The 13,115-nt window shown below is 58.4% G+C and overlaps 1 protein-coding gene across 5 annotated transcripts in view; it reads left to right on the top strand.

The window, feature by feature from the left end:
* Positions 1-5,691: 5,691 nt before the first annotated feature.
* Positions 5,692-13,115, top strand: part of RAP1GAP2 (RAP1 GTPase activating protein 2) — an 82,509-nt gene continuing 75,085 nt past the window's right edge. For 3 of the 5 annotated variants that reach the window (XM_052803209.1, XM_052803208.1, XM_052803206.1), the window contains exons 1-2: positions 5,692-5,871; positions 8,264-8,380. In XM_052803209.1, the coding sequence (XP_052659169.1) occupies positions 5,822-5,871; positions 8,264-8,380 (167 nt within the window). In that variant the 5' untranslated portion in view covers positions 5,692-5,821. Of the gene's footprint in view, positions 5,872-8,263; positions 8,381-11,848; positions 11,902-13,115 lie in introns of those variants that run through there. The other 2 variants (XM_052803207.1, XM_052803215.1) reach the window with 2 other exon arrangements.

The following is a 13,115-nucleotide window of genomic DNA, read 5'->3' as shown; positions in this document are numbered from 1 at the left end:
GCGCCGGGCTCCCGCGCTGCCCGCGCTGCCTGCGGCGGCCCCGCCTCGCCCGGCCCGGCCCGGCCCCGCCGCCCGCCGGCAGCCGCGCCGTAAACAGGCGGCAACGTGACCGGAACTGGGGAGCTCCGCCGGGGCGAGGCGCGGGCGGGGAGCGGGGAGCGGGGCCGCGCCGGGAGCCTGGGCCGAGGACAAGGCGCCTGCGGGGCGCGGCGGGACACCGGGGCACCGACCGCAGCGCCGGGGATGGCGGCCCCGCCGCAACAGGGACGCGGCGCCGCTGGCCCCGGGGGGAGCCGCATCGGGGCCGGGGCTCGGCTCCCCGGGGACTCTCGGTGCGGCCGGGGCTCGGCTCCCCGCGGACCCCCCCCCCCCCTCCCCGCCGAGGCCGGGGCTCGGCTCCCCGGGGACTCTCGGTGCGGCCGGGGCTCGGGCCCTGCTCCGCCGCCGCTGTCCGCGGTGCTGAAGCCGCCCGGCCGCAGCCGCCGGCAGCTCAGCCCCGGGTGCGCCGGCAGCCACCGAGCCGCGGGCCGGAACCGGGGGAACTCGGGGTGTGCGGGGGAAACGGCAGCGTTCGCGTCCCCCGCGGGGTTTTTAGGGCTAACGCGACTCAAGGCGGGGGGGGATGGACGCAAGTCCAATGTGGGATGGTGCCCGCTTCCGCGAGGAAATCGGGGGGAAGAGCGAGTCAGGAAAGAGCTTCCCAGAAGCTGCGGTCAGATGAGAAAAGGTTGTTTACTCATGCGGTTACTAATTCTTCATGCCCTTTTGTTTGCGATATCCAGAGCAGCTGGGGCTCCTCTTTCAAAGACGACTAAATTCATTGCGCCTCTTTTACAGCAGGGGAAGCTCAGATGCGGTGGCCTGTTCCATGTCGCGCGGCAGAGAAGTGGTAGCATCCTCCCCGTCAGCTGACAGTCTGCTGATTCCCGTGCCCTTAAACCAAACCCTGCTACGGAGAGTGTGGTGTTCCTGGCCTGATGCTCAGCTGGATTGTGCTGCCATCCTCACGTTAAAGCTGCTGCTGTTCCGCACGTATCGGTCCTTAGCGCGCAAACAGCATGTGAATGTGTTGTAGGGCAGCCCGCAGGGTATGGTTTGTGGTATCATTTTGTCATCCCACGTCCTCTCTTCCCTGTGGGTGTTTCAAACCTCTGACCGAGTGCCTGTGCTACACAAAGCGGTCGAGGGCATGCCGTGAGAAATAGCCCTGCCTTGGGCCCGCAGGAGGGCAGGCAGAGAAGAGAATAATCTAGGTGTAATAGGGTGGGTTTGTAGCATCCCTGCGCTTTAACAGCTGAAGACTGGATCCTTACCTGATGCAAACTGGTGTGGTACAGCCTGGCTTGGTGCTGGCTGATAGCAGAGGAAGGCTGGGCTTGGGATTAGGGCTCTTCTATGGAGAGTGAGTGAGTGTAATTGACACTGAGAGAGAAATTGTTAAATCAGGAAAAAAGGTGACCGGTGAGGTCTGAAGGCCTGCACATGCACACACAAGCTTCTGATTTGCACTGAATTATTCAGACACCTCTGCTTAAGGCCCCAGCCAGCGCAATTGAGAGCTTCAGTGTTTCCTAACACTCATCCAGTCATGCTGACTCCTCTGTGGGCCTCCTCTCAGCTTGTTTTTTCTGAAAAAAAGTAGTTCTTCCTGCAATGACAAGTTGTGAAGAGGTGAAGGATTTCTGTGTGAAGGGGGAGAGCGCAGACTTTCTTATTCAGAGAAGTGTTGTCTCACTAGGAGCACCTCTCACCCATTTGTAACCATCAGGTCAACACTTGCCAAGGTGTCATTTGTCTCTCTCGGTGCTGTTTGCTGTGTTTGGGGGGGCTGTTTTTAATATCTCACCACGTCTTCCCCTAACTCATGTGCTAACTCCAGCAGCAGTGAATTACAGACAGGGAGGAGGGGGGAAGAGGGAGGGGTGATGTCTGAATGCATCATGTTTCACCAAGTTGTACAATTTTCATTGATTTTCCACTGAATAAAAGAGAAGCCTGCAAACGATCAAGGTCAGGCATTTGGGGACAGACAGCTGCCTCCATAAATGAGGTCATCGCTCCAGGATACAGCCGTGCTGCGAGGGAAGGCAGCGGAGCACAGCGCATCCTCTGCACCCAGCATGGTGCAGGATAAAGCCAGCTGCCTCTGCAGCGATTGCCTGGCAGCTTGGAGTCAGCCACAGTGCACACAGGCCACTAGTATTTCCCATCACCTCTCTCGCCTGCGCTCACCGTTCCACAGTGAACTGGTTTCACCGGGAGCGTTTTGCTCAGGGAGCTGCTCTCAGCTTTTTTTGACTGGGACATGACCTAGCAGTCCCTTAGCTAATGCCTCCAGCAACCGCGATGTCCTGCACCGCAGTTACACCGTGACCCTTCCCCACTCCCCCCACGCTCCGAGAGACAGGAACCGCTTCTCCGAGGGCTCTGAGGTGGTTTGTGATCAACATAACGAGTCAAAAATGGCAGGAATGCCATTTCAGTCTCAGGAGGAGTTGTGGGGTCCCTGCTGCCAGCCCGGGTGCGTGACCGAGCCAGCCTGCTCCTCGCCTGTTGTACACCGATGGGGAGACATCCAACTGGAACGCCGCCTGAAAGAGGGTACCGACGGCACCCGCTCGCCGTGACCCCGTGGGTGCAGGCCGGCGCTGAAGCGGCAGGGTCACGGCGGGGCTCGAGGGGCCGGCGGCTGCGGAGGGACCCACCCGAGCGCCTCGGCCCCCGGTTTTGCTGCAGAGACGTGGCTCTTCCCCTGGGAAACCTCCCTGGAGAGAGGCCGGCGTGGAGGCTGCGGAGACTGCAGAGACTGCGGCTGGCTGTTGCAGGCAGCAGCAGCAGCTCTGCCGTGCGGGGCTGGGCGCGGGCAGCTGCCCGCTGCCTGCAGCTCCGTACCGACGCTGACCTCTAGCGGCAGCGGTGCGGGCAGCGGTGCGGGCAGCGGTGCGGGCAGCGGTGCGGGCAGGGGCAGCGGCAGCTCGCACGGCCGCCGGCGCCGGGCAGAGCGGGCAGGGCTCCGGCCGGCAGCCGGGGCCGGGCACAGAGCCCCGGGGCCGGGGCTGGAGCGCGGTGGTGGGCCGGCAGCCGCTGGGACCGCCGGTGACACCGTCTGATCCCATCTTGAGGGTTTGAAAAGGCGGTGGTCATCCCGCACTCCACTTGCAGCCAGTGGAAAGAAAGAGGGAGCCGGGCAGCGCTTCGGGCTGCTCCTGGCCGGGCATCCCTCTTTCCCCCGGCTGCCGGAGGAGCTGAGGGCCAGGAGGCTCTGCCCGCAGGTCTGCCTGGTTAAACGCCTTGCGTTAGGTGAGACCAGCTCACGTCAGAGGTGACCGGTACCAGGATAAAACAGCCACTTCCCAAAGGGAGCGGGCACTGAAGTTAAACCTGCCTCCTGCGCCCTTCGAGACTATGTGGAGTGCTTTAGACCACTGCTTCCTCCCCCCCCCCCCCGAGTTATTTATTAGGGGAATTTTTGCATTTAATTTAAAAATTAGTTTAACTTTGCCTCAAATGTTATTTTTCAACCTAATTGAAATGTAATGTGTGTGTGTCTTCTAATTGCTCTGAAGAACCTAATAAGAAGCTCCTTAAAGCGATGGAGGGCTAAAAGCTAGAGGGTTTTGATAAATTTAACATTAGCTTAACAGTTCCACGGCGATTTGAAAGTATCAGACTTGCAAGAATATTTGCTTGAGCTAAGTAATGCAATTTGTCCTTCTTCAGAGAGCCTTTGCTCTGCCCAGCTGACTGCGGGGAGGGCCGCAGCATTCCCAGTGATACTGGGGGAAGGAGGCAGGGGAGCGCGGTCCTATGACTCCTGGCTAAATGGAGTAAAAGCTTTGGGAAGTGATGGGCCAAATCTGTCAGCCCGGCTCTGGCATGCTGGCCCCGGAGGGATGCCCGGCTGGGATCAGCACGGTGCTGGCAGCGTGAAGGGGCACATGAAAGATGCCAGATGCATTAGCATGTATGTGCTATGTGAACGCTCCAATTTTTAAAATTTCTTATTATTTTAGAACTTTTTCTTTTCTTTTTTTTTTTTATAAAAGTTGTTTCTATTCTTTAGATCTCACAGGCCTGCAAAAACATATGTGTGCTGAAACAGGGGTGGGTCAGTTCCCAGGCGCCAGGGGCAGAAGGGAGAGCTTCGGCCTCTCCTGTGCCCACTCCTCTGGCCCCACATCCCCACAGGGTCCCATCGCTGCTTCCCACCCGTGACCTCCCGCAGTGGGTACAAGCACTGGAGACTCATCCATCAGGACTGAGACTCTCTCTGTGCTTACAAGTGTGAAATTCAGCACGCTGTCAGGCTCTGCAGAGTGGGGATCAGTTTTTTTTATCTGCCCTTGGCTCCAAATCTGATCCTGAGCAACATCAATCCAGGCAGAGCTGGTGCCTGACGGCTGCAGGCAGCTGATAACAGGGCCTCGCTGATGGGCAAGCTCACTTGCTGCCCGGCTCATTAAAACATGATGTATCAACAATTTCCTGGTCATAATTTCAGCCAAAGTATCCAGCTGAGGACCAAGCTACCAGGCCCCTGTGGCACAGTGGGCTGCCAGCTGCCAAACTGGTGTATGGACCCAGCCTCGCTGGGCAGTTGTTTCTTTCCAGCATTCAGCCCATAACTTGTAAGAGGCAGCAGCTCTTCCAGAGGGTAGGTCACTGCCCAGGATTTGGGAGCCCCCCAGCTGAATTCCCTTTATGTGATCCTGAGCAAGGCACAGCCTCTCCAGCCAAGGTGGCAAAGCACCCCTCTGCGTCCTAGCAAGGGGCAGCTGAGATGGAGGCATTAATGCCTTTCATATGTGTTTGGGCCCTACGAGAGTGGGGCTCTAGAATTACCAATAATAGGTATTTACTTGAGTAATTAATGTAATCTGATTTAAATGAAGCTGTTGCATTATGGGAGCAACACCCGGGTTTGTGGAGTTGTGAAACTGGGTTCTCAAAGATCAGAAGAGTCAGGATTTAGGGCCAGAACATCACTTTAGAGAAATAGCTTTTAGCGTGATTTGAAGCTCCTTGAAATAACGTCTAGAGGTGCTCCCAGTTTGTTTCCTGGGCAATATGGGCCAGCTGTAACTGAAGCTGCCCTGCAGCTCCCAGGGACTTCGAAGGGAAGCCCCGGCTCAGGCAGATGGCGGGTTTTAGCTTTGAATCTACGGGAGAATAATTTTCACTTGGTGTTCCTGGACCTCACGCAGGTGAGTTCTGCTGGGGTGGTTGGTTGTTTTCAAGGGTGAGCAAGGACCGACGATAGAACTGGGGTTCAAGGGGTGGGCTCCAGCCCCCCTGGCCTGTGCTGGCGTGGCCCGGACGGTATGACCGTGGGGGGGCTCAGCCTGGGCGAGGGGGGGGAGCCCGTTTCTGTGTTTATTGCCACTGGTGACTGTTCCCGAGGGACTTTGCGATACACGGCTCAGACTTGCTCTGAGTGCTTGGGGGGTGCGCGACGTGCATCTCTCGGGGGGGCTCTGGTGGGATCCCGCGCCAGCTCTGCGGGGCCGGCAGCGCTCGTGTGCAACCCGGGCGGCTCGTCCCGGGGGGGAGCGGGCATTGCATAAGGCTTTACATAACGGGGCACGGTGAGGTGACCCCCCCCGCACCTGCCCGGGGCGGGTCCCGTCCCCGTCTCCCCCCCCCGGGTGCCGGAGGAGGCGGGGGCGCGCAGGAGCCGGCGCAGCCGCCCCAGCCCCCGCGGGGGACGGTGCCCGGGCTCCGGCGCTGCCCGGGCCGGCTCGCAGCGGGGGTGTGCTGGCGGGGATCCCCCCCCCATCCCGCCTTCCCCCGCCCGCCCTGCGGCAGCGCTCCCGGCCCCGGCATGGCTTCGGGCAAGGCGGCTGGGGAGCGGCGCTGGGAGCTGGTGCGCTGGTGAGTGGGGGGGGCCCAGCGGATGGGCCGGGGGGGGGGTCCCGGCAGATACCCTGGGGGCTCCCGGGAGGCTCGGGGAGGTGGGACCCAGGCGGGCGACCTTTGGGGGGGGGCTAAGTTTGCAAGGGGGTCTCGGCTTTGGGGGGGGGGGGGGTGCTCCTAGTTTGGGGGGAGTCCCGGCTGCTGAGCCAGGTGAAGAGAGGAATCCCGGCCGGGGAGGGCTCCGGTGGGCTTGGGGGGGGGGGGGGGCACGGACGCTTAGCCCCGGCACCCTGGGGCCCTCCGGGGCGCTCCAAGGGTCGCAGCGTGGTCCCGGGTGTGGGGCTGTGGTGGGTCCCTGCGGGGCGGCTGCTCCAGTCGGGGGGGGGAACGGACACGTCCCCCGGCAGGGAGAGGGCGGTTCGGGGCCGCAGCTGCTGCGAGGGGGATCTCTGGCATTTGGGGTCCGGTAGAGGTAGAAGAGTTGGATCCCAAAGCGAGATCCTGCTTCTGGGAACTGCCCCTGCCCCGCACGGGAGAAGTGGGGGGAGCAGCAGCGTCCTGGTCCCGGGTGTGCCTGGGTCTTGTACCTGCCAGCGGGAAGTCTCTGGGACACGCGGGGGATGCTTTGGGGACATCTTGGCTGTTGTCGTGGGTGTGGAGGGATGCTGAGGCTGCTCTGGGCTTTGGTGTGTGGGGACCCGCTTCTTCCTGCTGGGGACAGGGCGATTGCGGTGACCGGAGCAGCCGGGACGGGCTGACATTGGAAACAAGCTTTCTCTGTATTTTTTTATTTTTAATTGTGTATGTAGTTTGTGACGTCCAAAGCTTGTGACTTTTGAGCAGGGTGCTGTAGCGATGCCAGGCTGTGACTGGGGTGACTCCCGTTACAGCGTGGTGCTGCTGATGTAAGAGCTGGGAGCGGGCCCAGGGCTCATCCCGCATCCCAACACCGGCTGGGTAGGGAGCAGGGCTAGGCTGGATGCTGGGGCTCCCAGGTGTGGGTGGGAACCCTGCAAACCTGGGTGAACAGCCAGAGTGGAGATTGTCAGAGCACTACTCTCAGCTTGTGAAGCTTTTTTCTTTTTTTTTTTTTTTTTTTTTCACCTCCTCGGCAGCCTAGGGCACTTTTATTTCTTGCAGGCATAGACCCAAACTGTTACAATGACTACTTGGCCTGGCTGTTCTGCCATCCCCACTGCCTCCACCCCCCCTTCTTTCCCAAAAGACATTCTGGCTTGCCTGCTGCTACTTTGTGCAATGTTATCATATGCAAGAGCTGCAGGGGAGCATTGGGACTGCAACGTGCTTGGTTGCTTATACCAAGAAAATTAGCACATCAGTCTGTAGCAGGGATACTCAAGGAGCCTTTTGGGTTTCCTTTTGCTGAGAGCGGGAGTTCCTGACTCCTGCGCTGTCACTGCCCCCGGCTCTAGCAGGACCCCACAGCGCTGGGCTGGGTGAGTTTGGGCAGGCAGCAGAGCCCAGCAGCAGGGAACAGCTCCAGCCACGGCCCTGCTCATCAGAGCTGCAGGGAGCCCATGGTACATTGGCCCCATCCAGGCAGCATGGCTGGATCCCTGTGGTTAATGGTGGGAACGCACCGCCCGGAGCATCTGCATGCAGAGAAGAGGACCGCAAACTCACCCCAGCCCTGGCTGGGGTTTCACGGATGCCGCAGCTGTGTGTGCGTGCGTGTGTGTGTCTCCAACCAGTACTACAGGGGCTTTAAATAATTAATCACTTGCTGATGAAATTTCATGTTCAGAGGAGGGTGTGTGAAGCGCAGCTGGTTGTTGGGATGGAGGCAGGCAGCAGAATTGTGTTCTAAAAGATGGCAACAACTGCGGTTACCGACATTTTGCTCATGTAACAGAGAACCTGTACTTCTCTAATCAAAATAATCGCCATTGATTCATCACTTGAATATTACTTACTAAGCCTCAACATCTGGCCTGACATTTGAAATAAGGTTAGAAAGGCATTAGCCTGGTCTTGGAGCCGGTGATAATGCTGGGGCTGGGGCTGGTGGGGAGCGGCCGGGCAGGAGCTGTTGGAGGCAGGCTGTGCCCCAGGGTGATGGGGGCCGCTGCTCTGGTGGCAAGGAGCAAGGGTGGCCGGGGGGGCTACTGTCCCCTCCCCTGGGGGTTGCCCTCGAAGGGATGCCCCGTCACAGCCGCATGCTCGTGAGAGCGACCATTGATGGGAAGGGAAGGACAGGGACGGCGCAGGGATGCAGGCAGACGGGGCTGTAATGTCATTTTGCTGTTTCCACTGAGGAACACGTCAGTGGTGGTGTTGGACTTGCAGCTCTGAGCAGCGCGGCTGAGCCAGTCGCTCTCTGTGTCCTGCAGCTCCCTCACCACAATCCTGTGCTAATAAATATTTCAGTCTTTCTTGCTGTTATTTTTAGGTACGTGCGAGAAGGCCGGTTTCGGATCGAGGAGAGGACACTGACGGCTTTCCAGTGGCTGTACTCGCCCCACCAGCACCGCATCGTCAGCCGGGCGGACCTGGGCTCGCCCAGCAGGTAAGGGGGGGGCCAGTGGGTGCAGGGCTGGGGGCCGTGGGGAGCACTGGCACGTCCCCTGCCAGTGCTGCCGGCAGCCTAGTCTGTCATGAGCCCTCGTGGTTTTGACATGGGTCTCCTGAGCCTCAGCCTGTCTCTGGAGCCCTGTGAATACCCGAGCATCTTGGGTTTCGCTTTAAAGTAAGGTTCCAGATGCAGGGGTTGCAGCTGGGAGCTGCAAGCATCGCGTAAGCACCCCTCTGGTTTAAAGCAGTGGAAAGGACAAATTACTGACTGCTTCCCCAAATTTTTATTTTTAAAACCCACATGCTTCTGGTCAAGCACACAATCTTTTGAGGACCTGCTTCATGCATGTAGCACACTTGAGATTTACTTAAAAAATAAATTGGGAGCCAGGGGCTGTGTATCTCCCAACCATAAGTGGTCTCTTGAAAATATTTGTTCTGATACCCCGATTTCATTTGCTGCTTAAACTCTCCCCTTCACAGCTCGTTGAGAACATGTCTTGGAGCCACATCCTGGGCATGTGCCATGACTCTCCCTGCTGATGCATATGCATCGCTGTCGGTTCAGATCCCAGTGTTTGGTGATAAAATGCCATTAACATAAAAGCCTTGTGGGCCTCAAGACACATATAGCGCAGTGTCTGTTTTCCTGCCTGTTAAGAGCACTGAAACACCCCGAGTCCCGGTGTGGCTATGCGGCTAAAAGCTTTTCCCTCTTCATTTCAGCAGTAGTTTTGCTCTGAGAGCCCTTAAAGCCCTGAAGTATTTATCTCCCCAGAATTGCATGTACCAGAATAACAGCGGGAGGGAGGGGGTGCCCGAAACGCATAGCTCGCTGTGGGGAGCAGGGGCTGGAAGGGCTGTGGGTGCTCTTGGAGGTCCCTGCAGGGTGAGGGGTCTCTGGGGGTGGATGGTGCTGCAGAGCCGTCAGGCTGGGTGGGGAGGGCCCTGCCCCACTCGTGGGGAGCAGGAGGGGAGATGACATCCACGCTGGGAAGAGATTTCTAGGAGCAGGAGGGACGTGCCCCCCACTTTCCTCGGCGGGAGCCACAGTGTGCACGTGTGCCACGGCCGGCCGCTTCCTGAGACGGCGATTCCTCCACCTGCTGCTGGGGAGGCCTTCCAAAAACTGAAATTACCATGCTGGTTATTGATTTTAACTAACTTTTGCAAATCGCTGTCAGAGGCTGTGTTAATCTCACCCCTGATGCACATATATCATGCAGCATGTGGAACTTAAATGCATGCAGTGTCATTTATAATTAATGTTAAGTTCCATTGGGGTTAACTCCACTGGATTAATTTGATTTCCCAGTGGGCTGGGAAGTTACCTGGAGAAGTCTGGTAGAGTGTGTGGGACATCAGTGGCCAGTTACGAATGGTGCCTGCATCGTTCTTAAGCGGATAAAATCTTTACTCGGATTGCAGCTGGGACTGTTGCCCAGAGCAGCCCAAGTGCAAACTCCAGCTCAGCAAGTCCCGGGTTTGCCTAACTCTGACTGTACAAGCAGACAGGAGAGCAGCCTGCCTGGGCAGTGCCTGCAGCCAGGGAGCAGGGCTGCTGGCCCCGCTCGGGGCACAAAGCTGTCGCGGGCCGTGCCGTGCCGTTTGCTTCAGGAGCTGCTCCGTGGGACAGGGGTGAGGAGGAAGCCCCAGCTGGGGATGTGTTATCATCTTTAAGCCCCTCGTTTGTTACTGGCAGCAGTGAGGTGTCCTGCAGCCTCCCGGCCCTGGCGTGTCCCTGCTGGCAAGCAAGGGACAGGGCACGGAGAGCGGGCAGCCGTGCCCACCTCCCAGTGCCGACGCTTGTCTCAGCCATGGCACGTTGCTGCAGAGGCTTTGGCTAGGGGACATTTTAGTGCCTCAGGTGGCATGCTGACACTGAGATGCTCTGTGGCATTTCAGTCTGTCACGTTATTTATGTGTCACGTTAATCAGATCACTGTCTCTCTTTTGCACTTACTGCTTCTTCTTTGTGTAATGGTAGTGATGCAGCTGAGCAAGAGGATGGCTGATCTGCTGGAGGGGTTAATGTAACAGGTGTATTTTATTATGTTTGTACACATTAATGTGCTCATTAGTCCCACTTGAGCAGCACTTCACAGGAGGACAAGAACATGGGTCCCATTTCCTATGGCTCTTCACACAGCCGGGTTGGTTTTGCCCTGGTCCCACACACACAAACAGTGTTGTGTTTGGAAGCAGCAGACACGCTGCTGCTGGCAGAGCTGCTTTTCCTGGGATGGGCCTCTCCTTCAGCATGGGAAGGCTTTTGGCAGCTGGGCCCAGCTGCCCGCTGCCAGGGAACAGTGCCGTGTCTGTGGCTGTTTGGTTTGCAACACAGAGCGGACCTGGGTGCGAGGGACCGTGATGGATTTAAAGAGTTGGGTGGCTGTCGGTCACCTAGTGTGAGCACTGGCCTGGTCGAGCCGTGTGTGCTGCCGGCACGCTCTGGCAGGGACCAGGCAGCGCAGAGGCAGGAGGCAGGGGAGCAGCGTGGGGTGCAGCGGGCTGCCCGGCTTAGCCCTGAGCGCCTTCGGTAGCTGAAGTCACCTACGTCGATGCTGAGTGATGTTAAATGGGTTTCAGGGCTGCCAAAAAAGGGAGTTGCGTTGGTTTCACTGAATCTCTTCGGGAACCAGCGGGACCAAAGTGATGCAGCTTGTGACGACTGGGCTGAGCTCTGTGGTGCAGGCTCACTTTTTGGGCTCTGCTGGGTGTCAGCAGCGTGGGGCTGGGGTAGATGCCGTGTGAACTAGGAAGGATGGGCCCGTCGGTGGGAATGGGAATCTTGCCTTTCCTTTCAGTGGGTCCAGAGTTTGGTCCTGCAAGCTCTTCTTCTGTCTGGTCCAGCCTGTGTCTGTCTTTAATTCAGCTGTAATAGATGAAGGGGCTCACATGCAAGACTAAAGCCTGCTTTCAAAGCTGAATCCAAAGGGGTTTGCACCATTTTCTAGTTGTTTGTTCACAAAACAGCCCTTTCACTCCAAAAAGCCCCAGGCAGGTTTAATGGGCAGGATCTTCAGCTTTCGCTGGCGAGTGCTGCTCCAGCGATGCTACCGAACTCCCCTGGGTGAATAACCCTTGCCCAGGAGCCCACCGCACCTCGAACCCCGCATTCTTTCCTATCTTCCCCCCCCCGGGGACCCAGTCCCAGTTTCCAGCTTGCTGACACGCTTTGCCTGAGCAGCTCTCCTTCCTCTCCCTCTACATGGGTGAAGCGTAGGGGTGTCTGCAGGCAGGGCAGGGCTGGGGGAGGCGGCTCTGCCCCGGCAGCCCCCCCCCCAGCCCCCGGCTCGGTGCTGGCGGCAGCAGGACTGCCAGCGCAGCCCCCCCCCCTCCCCTTCCAAGCCGCCGGGGGGGGCCGTGGGTGCGCAGCGCCGGGCGCTCATTCCGCGGAACCCGGGGGTGCGGTAGCTGCGGCTGCGGGGCTGGGAGACCGCGCTGCTCCGCGCCCCCCCCCCCCGCACCGGGGCTTGCAGCGGGTTTTGCAGAGAGAAGAGCGAGGAAATCAAGGTAAGATGCTGCCGAGTGTCGCTAAACCCGAGCTGCGGTCGCAGCCTGCGGATAGCGGTGTCTCAGTAGCGTGCGGGGACTGGAATATACGTGGGCAGAGTAAGCTTTTACCGGGAAAGATTTAAGTCCGTGTTTGTCCTTGTTTTCACCCTGGATGGGCTCGTCTGAATGCGAACGTGAGGCAGAGCCGGGAGATCTATTGTTGAAACGCTTTACAGTTCTCGGCTTCTCTGTTCGCATTTAAATACGCGGTGACTACTTCGGGCGTGTAGGCTTTGTGCGTCGGGGGCTGGGGGACAGGGAGGGTGGGATCCGTGTGTCCGCCGTGCCGATGGCCAACGCTTGTGTTAAATAAGGAAAATTCAAAGGAGGCAACTTCAGGAGGTCTTCTCGGTGCTCTGCTCCGATGTCTCTGGGGGTGCGCGGCGTTGGCGCTCGCTCCGAGCGGCTCCGAGCAGGGCTGCCAGGGCTTGCGGTCCTGCCTTTGCAGGGCACCTCTTTGCTGAGGAGCCCCGTTTTTTTTTGGGGGGGGGGGGGTTGACAGAAACAGGGCACAGAAAGAGGTTGTTCCGAGTGCCCTGTTTGCTGGGGTGACCCTCCTTCCCCGTGTCTTTGAGCGAGATTGCGGCTTATCTCCGCCTGAGAAGGAGCGTAATGTCTGCTCGCAAGGCAGAGCAGAGAGCATCTCTGCGGGCAGAGCTCCTGTGTAACCCGGTGTGCGAGCTCCGCGGAGCTGGTAAGGGCTGCGCGAGCATGTCGCCTGCATCCCTGGCATATACAGGACGTGAGATGGATCCTGCCAGGTACTGCCTTGTTTCCTCATCTTCTGCGCGCTCCAGGCTCCTCTGTTTTATTTAAGACTGCTTGTTGGTTTAGTAGCACAAGGGACATGATATCTGTCCACACGGCAAGATTTATTGAGGGTTGGAAACTTGCCAAGGAGTCTAAATTCAGATTCAACAAGAAGCGTGATTCCAGCCAGCAGGCTCGCTCTCTGTACACACCAGCATTAACAGATATTTTGTTCTCCCTCTGCTGCTGCTTCCTCCCAAAGGGCAGCTCATGATAACCATAGCAGCAAAACTGCCTTTTTGCTTTGCTTATGTTTGTTTTATCATCCTTCCTTCCTCTTCAGCCCTAAGCATATCCGTATGGTAACAGGGTCCTGAGGGCTGCTCAGAGAGTCCCTCTGCTGTTGTTGCCTGTCATGTACC

The sequence above is a fragment of the Harpia harpyja genome, chromosome 12 (assembly GCF_026419915.1).
Source record: "Harpia harpyja isolate bHarHar1 chromosome 12, bHarHar1 primary haplotype, whole genome shotgun sequence".
In the NCBI taxonomy this organism is placed as follows: domain Eukaryota; kingdom Metazoa; phylum Chordata; class Aves; order Accipitriformes; family Accipitridae; genus Harpia; species Harpia harpyja.
The sequence above is the reverse complement of the archived record's forward strand: the minus strand, read 5'-3'. Positions and strand labels throughout refer to the sequence as shown.